This window comes from Dermacentor andersoni, chromosome 1 (assembly GCF_023375885.2).
Source record: "Dermacentor andersoni chromosome 1, qqDerAnde1_hic_scaffold, whole genome shotgun sequence".
In the NCBI taxonomy this organism is placed as follows: Eukaryota; Metazoa; Arthropoda; class Arachnida; order Ixodida; family Ixodidae; genus Dermacentor; species Dermacentor andersoni.
In genome coordinates this window covers 95,063,471-95,078,334 of record NC_092814.1, presented here as the reverse complement: position 1 = coordinate 95,078,334, position 14,864 = coordinate 95,063,471, and the positions used below count along the sequence as shown (strand labels likewise).

The 14,864-nt window shown below is 42.4% G+C and overlaps 1 protein-coding gene across 1 annotated transcript in view; it reads left to right on the top strand.

Annotated features, from left to right (window-relative positions):
- Positions 1-9,948, top strand: part of LOC126545812 (pseudouridylate synthase RPUSD2-like) — a 55,394-nt gene extending 45,446 nt beyond the window's left edge. The window contains exons 12-13 of the mRNA XM_050193819.3: positions 7,300-7,571; positions 9,863-9,948. Of these exons, the coding sequence (XP_050049776.1) occupies positions 7,300-7,571; positions 9,863-9,928 (338 nt within the window). The 3' untranslated portion in view covers positions 9,929-9,948. The remainder of the gene's footprint in view (positions 1-7,299; positions 7,572-9,862) is intronic.
- Positions 9,949-14,864: the final 4,916 nt, after the last annotated feature.

Here is a 14,864-nt window from a genome sequence, read left to right as displayed (position 1 = left end):
AGCGAAATTCCTTCCCTGCGTTCTCCCATACCGGATGTCAAGGATCATGTGACGCATACGTCACGGGCCCCGCCTTCATTTTTTTTTTTCTCCTCGTTTCTTTTTGCGGCGCTGCACACTTTTGCTGACGCCGTTGTGCGCGAGCTGTTGTCTCGTTCCGTGCAGCACACGATTTTGGGCACTGTGCACAAGGACGCATGACTAGTGGTATAATTCAGTGCTACACGAATACTGAGGCAGAACAAGCGGATTGCAGAGCATGATCATGCGCTTGAACACGGTAGAAAATTGCATAGTTACGGTACTTTGCGCACCTGATTGCATGACCGTGGGAACCAGTAGACGAAGCAGAAGTACATCTCTTGCTTCGGTGCGAAGTAAAACAAAAAACACACAGACATTCCGTTTGTGTGTTTTATTATTTCTCAAAACTTATTTCGTCAATTGAAGCAGCAGATCACACAAATAACAGATGTTGCCTTGAATAATTCTCGAAGTTGCGTGTCACCACGAGTGACGTCACACTGCAGACACGAGTACATCACTGTCCGACTTGGAGCACGGTTGCCGCGAGGGAAAGGGAAAACAGCGTTTGGATTGAAATTTCAGACCTTTCTGCGACGTGTAGCGATGTAATTCCTTGCAAACACGATCATTGGCGCACATTGTGTGCTCTGTGCTTGTCAACTCAAAATGGCCAGACCTGGTGAGCAGCCCTTTAAGGAGCCCCTCACCAGACCCCTCACCAAATTTCGCTTATGCACTGGAAGTTATTACGTGCCCTCTAGGGAGCATTCTGCCTCAACAATTTTTCACATTGGTTAATTAATAGCCAAGATAGAAATATTTCAGTGCCATGAACCCATAATTTCAGAAGGCGAGGGCCACTGTCCCGAGAGACACTCTTCCACTTGCCCCGTCTAGCCTCCACAAGCGAAATTCCTTCCCTGCGTTCTCACATACTGGAACTTGAGGATCGCTTGACACATACGTCATAGGCCCTGCCTTATATTCTTTTTTTCCTTGCTTTTTTGTTGTGGGGCGCACTTCTGTTAATGGCGTCATGCGCGAGCTGTTGCGTCGTTTTGCACAGCACATGATTTTACGCTCTGTGAAAGAGAACATCTGACTAGGGATTTAAGCAAGTGCTATATAAAACTAAGGCAGACACAAATGAGAAGAAAGGGGGTTAACTGGGGGGGCCCAATCTTTATTAGTCGTATCATAAGGGTATGAACATATTTGTTCGCTTCTTATGATAAGGCAGACACAAGCAGTTCATGGAGCATCATTGCACGCTAGAACACAGTAGAAAATGACATACTTCCGTTGTCTACGCACGCGCGACTGCTCAATGCGGGCACAAGCAGAAAAAACTGTAGTACATCTCTCTTGCTGCAGTGCAAAGCAAAACAAGAATATGCAGACATTCGGTTTGTGTGTTTTATTATTTCTCTGAACTTTAATTCGTCTATTGAAGCAACAGATAACAAACAGATAACAGATGTTGCTTTGAATAATTCTCGAAGTCACGTGTCACTATGAACGATGTCACAGCAGTGCGATGTTCGTAAACTCAATTGCACGATATACGTCTACTCTCCGGCTGGGAGCGCAGTGCCCGTGAGCAGAAGGGCAAACGGTGTTCGGTTTGAAATTTCAGCTCTTTTCGTGGCGCGTAGCGATGTAATACTTAGCAGACACGACTGTTAGCATGCATTGTATGCATGGCGCTTGTCACCTTAAAATGGCCAGACCTGGTGAGGGGCCCTTTAAAGGCACCCTGAAACGATTTTGCAGATTTTGCACAGATGTACTGAGTCATTAGGGTAGGTCCTTGTGATCCTTGACACATTTAAGTGCTCCTGTAAAGCATGTAATTTAAACTAAGATTTTAAATTTGTGCATTGCTTCCGATTGTAGTGGCACCGCTGAGTTTTCAGCAACCCATTACATGCTACATAGCTGGCGCACGTGACATCACTTGGACGAGCTATCTGATTGGCTACCCATGTTGTGTGATTGATAATTTTTGCAACTTTATGGCCATAATAGTCGGAAGGCTGGTTAATTTGTTTCTATAAAACAAATAAAGGGAAAATCAGACATCCACCCGTTCGTAGCAATTGCTACAAAGGAAACCCATACGGGTTCCTCGAAAGAAAAGCCTCAGGGTTGAAGAAAATTCGTCCTGGTCTGGGACTCGAACCCGGGACCACCGCCTTTCCGGGGCAGCCGCTCTACCATCTGAGCTAACCAGGCGGCTAGGAGATGGCAAGGCGAAGTCGAATTTGTCGACAACACGAAGCAAAGGCAAATGTTTGACGTAGTAGTTCTGCAGAAACCCGCAAGGTGGAGAGAAGTAATGAATAAAGGGAAAATCAGACATCCACCCGTTCGTAGCAATTGCTACAAAGGAAAGCCATACGGGTTTCCTTTGTAGCAATTGCTACGAACGGGTGGATGTCTGATTTTCCCTTTATTCGTTACTATATACGGGTTTCCTTTGTAGCAATTGCTACGAACGGGTGGATGTCTGATTTTCCCTTTATTCATTACTTCTCTCCACCTTGCGGGTTTCCGCAGAACTACTATATAAAACAAGTAGTAACAGAAAGAATACACGACTATTTATCACTACACTGAAACACTTCTGGCACCCAGCAAGTGTCGTCTACTTGTGTTGCAACATGCTTCGTGTTGACGCAATCTGTGCGGTCAGTGTTGGTCTCGAGCTTTCTTTTCGCAAGCACCATGGATTGCCCTCATTACATTAAGTGCTGCAAATCTTGCACTCGGCAACATGTCAAGCTGTGGCATTGTGTCCATCTACAAAGCAACAGGCCAGCAGTGTGGCTGCAGCTCATCGGGCTGTCGGTATCTAATCGGCGCCAGGATCTACACATTTGCAGCTGTCACTTTACACCTGAGGATTACTGCCACAATAGAGTTTTAGCATGTCTGGCATTCTGGTAAACACAGATGGACTGGGCATTTTGCCAGATGGGCGGAAGTGCAAACATGAGCGGCCTTCAAGGTGCAGCCACCCGGTGGCACAGAGCTCAACCAGACAAACAAAGAGGTAGAATAGCAATGACCAAGTGTGTTCTGCTTTGCTGCTGGTGTAAATTTTTGGCAGCAATGTAATCGTGAAAACGTTTAAAATGTTTTACACTTGGTTACAGCAATATTAGATCTGTGTTCGCCTGGTTAATCTCTGCATCACCAGGTGGCTACATCATGCAGGCCACTCACATTTAGGCCTCCGCCTATCCCTCAAAACGCCCAGATCACCTGCGTTTACCAGAATACCAGACATGCTCAATGCCGTCACCGAACGCTCTCAACGCACGCTGCTTGGATAGCTCTTGCTGGGGTTTTAGCAGAGAGGTTAAAGAGGCTTCGCGCACTGACTCCAAGACACTGGAAGTAGACGATAGGACATCATATCATGACAGAGAGCCAGTGAAGGCGATGCTTAGCCCAGATCGCTCGGCGAACAAGTTGAGGAGGAAAAGCATGACTAGGGAGGAGGGTAACTTCTAATTGTCCGTAGCTTTTTTAATTTGAGACGCTTCACTTAAATTGTGGCGCAGATGTTTTATTGTAGCTGTACACTGTGCGCCTACAAAATTTGTCCGAACCATTTCAGGGACCCTTTAACTTGTTCTCGAGCTTCTTTGTTAACCTCCAAGTTTCTGCCTCGTATATTAGCACCGGTAGAATCCAATAGTACACTTTTCAACAACAGTGGTAAGCTCCCTTCCAGTTAGTATTTGGTAATGCCTGCCACAGGCACTCCAAAACATTTTTATTCTTCTGTAAATTTTCTTCCTATGATCAGGGTCCCCTGTGAGTAATTGACCTAGGTAATCATACTCCTGCAGAGACTCTAGACGCTTACTGGTGATCATGAATTCTCAAAATTATGTTCTGGTAATTTTTTGTTAGGTAATGTTCCTTTAACTCTGTGGTTACCACTAAACTGTGCTCATTTTCATTGATTTTATGTCTTAACATTTTATTCTACTGCTATACATGAACTTATAGCCTGATCAATGGTGGTTTGAATGGATGTGTAACAGTAATAATTGCTCAGACAATTTTTGATAATTCCTTTGTGAAACTTCATAGAAGCACCTCAAGGAGCACGAATGAAAGTAATAATTTGCTTTTTTTATTGTAAGTACTGAGAGTTAAAATAATCGGAAATATGCAAAACATGCACCTGGTTTCTAGTTCCCAGCTTTTCTAAGTCTGATCACACCAAAAGATTTGAAAACGCATAAGTTCCTATTGTAGAGGGAGCATTTGTTTTTTACTCATTGCAGCAGGCACCTGGTTTGTGCTTTACTAAATTGTTTAAGCTCACGAAGCAATGGTTGTCAAGTCGAGGAGCATGTAGTAGCCTCCTTATAATTGATTATTGCATTTGATAAATTTTTCTGTGCAAGCAAGGTGGACTAGTGTGCATTCAATTGACGCTGGAGCCTCCCCATGCTGCTGTACAGTGCTGTACAGAAATGTGGAATGTTGCACAATATTTTACACTATAAATAAGAGCACTTGCGCAGGTGGTGTTAAAATGCAAGAGATTAGACAGCTAGGGAAGCTTTGGTCGAAGCTTGGTGCGAAATGGACTGCGTGCTTTTGTGTGAGTGAAAACCTCACACGATGGGAAGGATTCCTTGTACTAATAATTTTTACATACGCTGTCGAAGCACTGAGGCATAAAGGCAGCCCACATTGGGGAAAACAAAGTTTTACTTTATATTAGCCAAACACAATTATCAAAATAGCATGCGCTCATGAGCATCTACCATTGTTTGAGACATCTTTAAAGCAGCCTATATGTTGGATCAAAAAACTGACAAACCAAGAGAAGTTTGTTTATCTTCACAATTGCTGGTAGTTAAAAATTACGTTGCCAAGTCGACCGAACTGCATATTTTGTGTCACTCTGCTGAACCTCTAGGAGCACTAGAGGTTAGCTTCGACAATACCTCCACTCGAAGTTTTATTTTTCCAGGTGCCCCAATCTACTAAAAATTGTCAAATCAGATTGATCGATTTTCATAGGCAGGGTAACAAAAGAGTTAAGTAAACCTCTACAATTCATGCCTTGTACAGAGTTGGGACTCCTTTGCCAAACTGTGCCAAACACAGAAAAATGACCGAAGTTGTGCCACGCTGCGCCAGAACATCTTCGGCATGTGTGACCCTGCAGTGGCCACAAACAGCTAGCGGATTCGTTCTCCGACAAAGAGTACAGCCGTTCACATTCCGCACACCGCATGACTGCGCCTCCTGCATAGTTTCTCATAATTTACGTGCTTGTAACGCTGGACTTTTTGGCGCTTCCAGCAAGTGGTCGGCATGCGCATGGCCAGTCCCGGCTGTCGTTGCTGCTGTCAGAATGGCTAGGGCAGCTGTATCTAGATTTTACTAGAATATGGTTGAGTGGGCCGAGTGGCACAGCGTTCCCTAGTTGAGGTGCAAAACAATGAAAAGTAGGCCGAGGGCATTGCGAGCGAGGTACATATTAGGGAGGCACATGCTGCAGTGGGTTCAGTGGGCAGGCATCTCTGTCCACAGGGCCGGTATAACATAAAACTATTCAAATCTGCTTTTGTGTCCATATGGGCGAGGCCTCAGCCATTTTGACCTATCACGAATGGCTAATGACGGATTTGGAATAAAAACAGATTGGGATAGTTTTACTATATGTGTATCAGCCCAGGCTCGATTGCGGCTCTCTGGGTCTGTGGTGACATATGGTGACCTAGAAATTGGGTTACCACGTCAGTTGGACCGCATAATTTGAGAGCATTTTCTGCTATCATTATGAGCATCGGCACGGAAATATATTTGTTAAATGGCAGTGGCACTGATGCTTTTGACTTTACCGGGAAGCATGTGCCATGCCACCGCTCCACCCGCTCTTCCGTATTCTACCACGCTATAGCTACAAAGCGTGCTTCTACCGCCCCTAATTCTGATTGGCTTGCAGCAAGGTGAAACTATTTCTGTTATGTGGAAATGGATTTCTATAAACCACAGTAGTTCATAACTCTGGCTTCTCCGTATCCTTTATTGGTGAAGCGGATTTCCAGGCACTTACCAACACTGTCGAGACATTAAAGAAAAATGTATTTATAAATATGTCTCTGGCTGCTTTTGAAATTTTGGACTCACTATTCCAGAATGCATGTCTTTTGTGATTGCTACAACTAATAAAAAATCTACAGGCACATTTACCAAAATTTTCATGCACTAGACAGTTTCAGTATCAGGGTAATCTGCTTCAAAATTCAGCTTAAGACGTTGCAACACTGCACTCGTGTTGGTTTATTCTGTGTTCCGTCAGGGTTTGGAAGTGTGCTGCCACACTCCACATTCTGTTATTCCACCAAAATTCAAGTTGGCCTGCTCCAAACTGCTTCTAAATTACATCTTATCTGCTCTAAATTGCTCAAAATGAAATTTGGTCTTCTCCAAGCTGCTCCAGAATGCAATTTTGTGTGCTCCAAACTGCTCCAAAATGCAATTTTACTTGCTCCAAAAATCGCTCCAAAATGACTGGGCAGTCCCACCCCTCCTCGTAGCACTTGGCACATGACTATTGTCACTTCTCTGCTTTGGGCACCAGAATATTTGCACAGATGTGGTGTGTATGATGCACACAGCCATATTCATACCATAGTGTGCACCTAAACTTCTTGCCGTAATGCAGATGAGCACCCAACATTAAGCCAAACAAAGTCCAAAATGATGTAAAAGTCAATGCTTACATGGATCAAGAGATCAGGCGATATATGAAGGCATAACTTCTTAAGCGTAGCATGCATGCAAATGACCAGGAGTAACTAAGCAGAATGTGAAATGGTGTTAAGATCAGTTTTTGTAGGCTTTAATTTAAATACAACATGAGCATTTTTTGTCACTCTAAAGATGGAAGCAGGTTTAAAACCGTGCTTGGTTTCAATATGGCACAATACTTCTGATACATCATTGCACTGTATGTGCGTGTAATTGGCCTAGTGGAACATGTTTTGCACCACCAACATGGGAATGAGTTCCAGATGAGAGCATCATTTGGTCTTTCCTAGTGTTCCTTAGCAAGCATCTCTTTAAAGTAGCAAATAATAGCTGTTTCGCTATATATCCAAAAACTGTCAATGTTATTTTTCTCAAAATAAATGGAACCTGCATTAATGTAAGATAAAAGATTGCCTGCTAGTGAAACTGAACTCTGCTTCCCTGCTCTTAACTAATACTATTTCCTTTCTTTCTAAAAAGATGGCTGTTTGCCAGAAGATGAGGGCTGTGGTGGTGGTGACACAATGGGTAGATGTGAACTCTTAGAGAAGCCTGCCACCAGCCATTTCCCAGAAAGCCTAAATCACTACTTGGAAGGTGCAGAGTCTGTGACATTTCGTGCCATGATGGAGAAGCAAGCTTTTGACAAGGTGAAATTTGTGCGTCGCCAAGAATGCTTGGAGTGTCGTTGCAAGTACAAAGACCCTGAGCCCAAGGATCTTCTTATATATCTGCACTGCCTGCGCTACAAGGTAACTGTCAAATTAGTAAATATACCATACTCACTGAAGTGACCGCTGTGTGAATGTGGTATGATGGTATACTGCCGTCAAGCCCGCTTATAATAATATTCACCATGACACAGGATTCATTCCTCATATTTGAGTATTTACAGTAAGCGGATTTCCTAAATTAAAGCAAAAAATTTTAGGTTGCAAACATGCAATAATAATACACACCCAAAAATTTCAGCCTCTAGATTGTTCAGGGCGCACAAGCAATCACTGCTTAGCAAGCACTTGGCAAATCAGTGCTTCGTTAATGAATGTGGCATCTTTGTTGGTCATCTAACTACAAGTGAAAATGTGTGAAGAGCTTTAACTAATGCCTATAGGAGTGCATCATATTAAGATTCCGGCAGTATGAGGGGCAATCATGTAGGGGCAAAGAAACATGCGTGAAGTGCAGTGCCAGCGACCATCCATCTGAAAACTGTAACGCTCTCCCACGCTGTGTAAACTGCAGAGGGGATCATGCAGCATATCCACAATGATGTCCCTGTTGGAAGGAGGTGATTGCCCTCACAGCAAAAGAGAAGATTTCATTTTTCGAAGCAAGGAAGAGGCTTTCATTCTTACCTCAAAGAAGCTATGCCAATGTGGCACAGCAGGGAGCAGCGCCACGTCTGTAGCAACTCCGTCCGCCCCCTTGCTGGCAGCAGCTAGTGCTGCTCCACCATCATCCAAGACGGCCCTGCAGACAGCTGTTCTGCAGGTCTTAAGACTAAACCAAATGCCAAGGCCCAAGATGCATGTCTCGGCGCCTGGCTCTTGATTATCCGGTGCCTCAGAGAAGGCGATAAAGGTCGATCCCAAAACCTCACCGGCATTGACGCCAAAGGAATAGCATTCTTTTGAGCGCTCTAAGAAGGACAAGCTCCTTGTAACTGCACTGAAAAAGGGACAGGTAACCTAATGGTTACCGTTCATCAAACACGTATTGTTTCCTAACGCCTTAAATTTTTAAGTTCACACACATCAGTACATTTTTCATTTTACAACCATGGCTTTCATTGTACACTGGAATTGCAGAGGTCTCATACACGATAGAAATAGAAATCTCACTTTACGCATTTTGCCATTTCATAGTGCAGCTGTTTATTATCTGCAACACTCTACGGAAGAACTACTCATTCCTGTTGCCATCATTTCATTATGTTTATAAGTTCCTTGGCATGAAAAGCCCTTTGCATACCTATACACCTTCCTGAACCACTTCATCAAAACAGCATGCGGCAATGTGATTATGTAGTTTTATTTCTTTGTCTCGCTCCCTTGCTTGCTTTTTTTTGTTCTTATGCAGCACTTATCTTTCTTTTTCTTCATGGTTGGCCTAGCCATCTTCCTTAAATGTGCTACTGTTCTCTACTTGCCAATGTTTTGTATTGCAACTGTCATTATATTTTTAATTGTACTGCATGCTCCCCTTACTTAATGCCTCTCTTGACCTCTAAGGTATTGCTAAATAAATATATTCCAACTTGTAAACACAAGGTTACATGAAATCACACATTATTAATGCACCTTTCTGCTGCCAGTATATGACATACTGTGTTTGGGTCCTGAGCAAAAATGTTGCACTGTGGCCGCTGTTTACAGAAACATGTCATTCTGCTCATTCAGGGGTAAATAGGTTCAGACCTGCAATGCCTTTCATGCAGTTAATTGCATCATATATTGTGACATAAAAGTATGTTGCATCAAGTTGCATGACTTTGATTCATTTGAGATGCACATCTTTGATTCATATGTTATGCACAAATTTTTTATCGTGAATGTGGGCAGTTGGAGAATTTTTTCTAGCTTTCATAATGTTGCCTGTTATGTATGAAACAGGTTTTAAATGTGATGAAGAAGCTGAACAATGGCCAGAATCTGTGCAATTAGCCCGTCTATGGCAGCCTGCCGTCAGGCTGTCATGAAAGTTGCCCAGCAGTGTCCATTCTTTGTGCTCTCACCAGTCTAAAACATTGACGAGCGTTCAACTGAGGTGCTTCAGCTCTTTTAGATTGAGAGTGGCTTTTGATCTGGCTGCTGAGAGTCAGAGGAGAGGAGCCACAAGTCGAATAATATACTGTAAATTAGAAATGCCCGTCTGTGATGACAGATTTTTGTGTCAACGATCTATGACCTGATCGTCCCCCCAGTAAGAAATTTCAATAATAGCCTAATGACGGTACCGACAAAAAAATGTATGCTCACTTTCCTTTTTATGGTTGCTGCTTGCATGAATGTTTAATAAGTTATTCATGTTACCCTTACAGGGATCAAACTGGGTGTATGAAGCCGCATGGCCATCATGGGCAAGGGAGAACTGGACTGATGACTGATAAACGTCACTGCTGTGTTCTACCAGGCCTTTGTCTTTATCGCAAGGAAGTTGTTCATACGTAATTATGTTGGAAGGATGGAAGCAGACCTAATGCTTTTATTAGGCGAGGTCACGGAGAGCAGCCACCAAGAAGATCTGAAATGATGATTATGCATCCTCGATATAACAAGGTATTTAACTTTTCATAATATCTTGTCCATAGAACACCATGTAATTAGAACGTCAATATTACGAAGTGTGTTTGTATACGATTTCAATATAACTAAATTTTGCTTCCGTAGCGATGGAATGCCAAGACAATAAATAGAATATTCCGTGGACGCAGATTGTGTAATGATTGAATTACAAGCGGTTGCTTGCTAACGCACCTCTCAAATCGCCCGCGGTGCAACAAGAGCAACTGCCGAAGTGGAGCCTCATCGTGTTTCGTATAAAGTCCAAGTTTGATAAGATCCTATCGCTCCCCACGCACTTTGTGCTTTAGGTGTGAATGAGAATGTGAGGGTGAGAAGGAAAGATGGTGACTTCATGCACGAGTGCCGTCTTCCCGCACCAGAAAAGGAAAAGAGGGGGAGGAGAGCTCGAGAGATTTCTGGCTCGTGTCTCGGCAGTGGCTGCGCATGGCTGTAAGCACAGCTGAGCGCATACGCAGCTGCGCACCCTGCTTAAAAGGTAATCTGCCGCATGTGCAATGAGTGGGTGTGCCAAGACAGCGTGGCATCATGTAAGCTGTCTTCCCACGCGTTTAGTATTAAAGGTTGCATAATCGCGAGTTTCGGTGACCCGTTGAAGTGAGAGGCAGACGAAGCATTCGCTCCTAGCTACCGGCGCTTTTCACGATAGTGTCGTCCCAGTGGGGGCGACACTATCAGCTGCGGGGGCAGAGTGCACGCAAAAGCGTGGCTGGCTTCGCTTAATTCATACCGCCTATGTGAAGACATCGTCGACGTGGCATGAAACCGTATCGTTCATCACCAACTCCCAAATTCATCAAAATGAATTGTTTTCTCGTTCAAATTTGCTTTTTTCGATTGCCCAATAATTGTGAAAATTCTGCTGCCGTTTCCCGTGTAAGAAAAATCGATTGGCGACTGTACTTACTTGCATAAAAGGTTGACTTTCAATATAATGAAGCAAGTTGCTGATTTTACCTACTTCGTTATATTTAGGTTTAATTGCTTACAGATGAGAAAGATAAGGTATGCCAAAACCACTCACAATATATATATGTATGCCAAGCATCATAGAACGTTTTTAAAGGGGAATTCACTGTATTATTGTGCACAGCTAATGGAGGCTCTGATCAGTGTTCAAAATAACTGAAAACTTTGAATGCCATTGTCTTGGCTGTTGTACATTAATATAATAGAGTCAGAACTGTGTCTGCACCTTCCAATTTATCAAACATACTAGTAGTGGCACCCACTCAATGGTTTGAAAAATTGCTACTCCACCATTAGTTTGGAAAATTTTCTTTGTAGAAAGTTGGATTAACAATCAAGGAAGGGAGTATTGGTACCACCTATAAGAAATGGCAATTTGCTTTACAGGACAATTTTTCAATGACATGAAATGGACAATGCAGCCACACTTTACAGTGCATGTCGCTCTTGCCTCATTCTATATACAGTGCCCACTTGCGACAAGCAAAACGAGCTATTTCTGCATCATCAATTTGTAACCAAACATTTATATTCATGGCACACATCTTTAGTCATCGTCATTATTTTAATACTGATATATTTTATGAAAATTACAGCAACTGATTTTAACCCTCTTTACAGCCATGTACATCCAACATTCACAGTTCATTTCACCATTTCATAAACAATTCATTGGAAACTCATCACCATGTGCATGGCACTTTTTGGCCTTATCTGACCCTTGCACCATAAAGTGCTATACAGTTAAACCTCAATATAACAAAGTCGGTGAAATCTGCAAATTACTTCATTATATCGAAATTTTGTTCTATTGAAATTCGACCTTTTTTATGCAAATAGGTACAGTCGCTGATCAATTTTTCTTATACAGAAAGGAGCCGCAAAATTTTCAGAATTAACAGGCAATCAAAAAAAAGCAAATTTCAATCACAAAGGAATTCATTTGGATAAATTTGGATGTCGTCAACGATATCTTTTCGGCGGCACGAATTAAGCAAAGCCAGTTACGCTTTCGCATGCACTCCGCTCCCGCGGCTGATAGCATCACCCGCACTGGGACAACACTATCATGAAAAGCACCGGCAGCGGGTAGCGCATGCTGGGTTGCTTGCTGCGACTGATCATGTTGCGCATATCTGTACACTTAGCTGAATTCTGCGCGATGTTTACTGTTGCTAAGCTGAACAAAAAAAGTTCTTGAGCTTGAAGCCAGACTCGACAAGTGTTCTGATGATTTGGTTGACGCTATCTTTAACGAATTCATCGTCAAAGCATAGCTATCTGGTGTGAACTTCACTGACATTAAACAAATGACTGAGCTGGTAGTTAGCGTTGAGCACATGAATGACCTCGTGGAAAGCTTGCAATAGGAAAACGCCTCACTGATTGTGGAGAACAAGGTATTAAAAGCACAAAACGTGGCACTATCTCATAAAGTGCAATCATGCAGACTATAGGTGATATTGATTGCAAACTGGCACCCTGAAAAGCTGGTACAAAGAATCTGCTTGCTCGCTTCTGCTCCTGGACGAAAAAGGCCAATTTCGTGAGCAAGGCTCAGAAGGCTAAACTGTGCCTAGAAGACATTGGATTGTCTGGAGCCACCAATAGCCCTGTCTACATTAACGACCACCTCCCACCCGAAAACAAGGCACTATTTTCTCAGGCACTCTCCCTAAAAAAGACGAATAACTGGAAGTTGTTATCGACTGACAACTGTCAAATCAAAGCCAGAAGGACTACAGAGAGCAAAGTGCTCTGCATCACTTTCGAAGCTGACCTATCCAAAATCTGTTAGCAGACCACATTCACTCTGAAATTTTCCATCTGTTGCAACTCTAAGTCCATCCACTTATGGCTATCTACTTCTGAATTGACCAACTCAACAGCTTTCTTTCGCCTGTCTCCTGCTCTGCTATTCATAATAATGCAAGAAGCGTCCGTAAACATTTTGACGACATACAGCATCTTCTCTCTGCTCTTGACAATCCTTTTTCACTTATCAGTATCTCTGAAACCTGGCTTTGCGACGACGACAAAAATCTGTTTTGTCTCTCTTCATATAAGTGTGAATACTCGCATAGAGCAAGCAGCAGTCATAGAGGTGTAGCTATTTATATCAATTCTAACACATACTGTAAACGATGACAGGACATTGAGTTAAATGTAACTGACTGCAAAAGTATCTGGGTACAATTCAACCACGATTTTCTTAAACTAGACAACAAGCGCTTCATCTTTGGATTCATTTGTCAATCCCCGTCCTCGTCAGTCATTAATTTCTGCGAAGCCCTTCACAAAGTATAGCATACATTAGCTCTTGATCACACAAATGTAGTGATTATGGGTGATTTCAACATTAACTTACTTGACCTCTCTTCCACTAATTCTTTGAATTATTTCAGTGTTTTTCGGAGTTTTGGATATGAATGTTTCTCTCCCCACTGGCTGCATTAATGGTGAAAGCATCCTAATTGATCATGCACTTTCTAATCTATCACCAGCGCCGGATGCAGGGGTTCTTAATGTCGACATCACTGATCATTACTCGGTTTTTCTGCTCTTCAACTGTAACGCTACTTTAGACGAAGTGATGAAGTCGTTCTAATTTTTAAGAAAGGTGACTGCACGCTAATATCCAACTATCGACCCATTTGCATACTGCCTTTTCTCAGTAAAATATTCGAAAGGTTACTTGAAATTCACCTTACAAAATACCTTGTACCTTGTAAAGATTGTATCACATTCGCAATTTGGTTTTCGTTAAGCATATCCCAGTGACCTCGCTTTGTTATCTTTAACCGAAAAGCTGAAGAAAGCAATTGATGGGGGCTACTATGCAGGTTCTGTATTTGTAGATTTCACCAGAGCATTCGATGCTATCAGCCACCACATTCTTTTTATGAAGCTTGATGCAATAGGCATAAGTGGTGCTGCACTCTCATTAATAAAAAATTACTTACTCAACAGAAGTTAGGTTATAAATCTAGACCCCAAGGTTCTATTCTCGGCCCACTTCTTTTCATAATTTATATAAATGATCTGCCAACTTGTCTTACTACTTCAGAATGCTTACTTTATGCAGATGACACAACAATTGTTATCACTGATAAATGCCTCGAATCTCTGACACATAAACTAAATAACGACCTGGCAAGCTTGGCAGCTTGGTGCTTTCATAATAAATTGCAAATTAATCCCACTAAAACATGGCCCGTTGTCTTTTACTCTCACCAATGCCTACATAATTATGTCCCATCAGGATTTTTAAATCAATTTGCAATTGAAGCAGAAGAAGAGGCTACGTTTTTGGGAATTGAACTGGACCGTCACTTGAAATTTCACTCGCATGTTGCTTACCTGTGAAGAAAAACTGCTTACGGCATACATGTTTTAGTTCAGTCCCCTGATATATTTTCTCAGCCTACATTACTTTCATTATACTACGCTTTTATTCATTCCCATATTAATTACTGCATTACATCTTGGGGCAGTACCTACAGCAGCCACCTTGTCTCCGTTAAAACTTTACAAAATCAATCCATACCCGTGGTCCCTATCGTAGTGACACGAAAGCACTCCTACATGCCAACAACATCGTAACAGTTGATAACACTTTCAAATACAAGCTAGGTATATTATTATTCAAGCAAATCAACAATCAGCTTCCTCTGTTCATCATCCCTCAATCCAACCCAGTGAATACCAACTTGACAAGATTTGCACATAATCAATTTTATTTTACCTTCAATTCATACCAACTATGGCAAA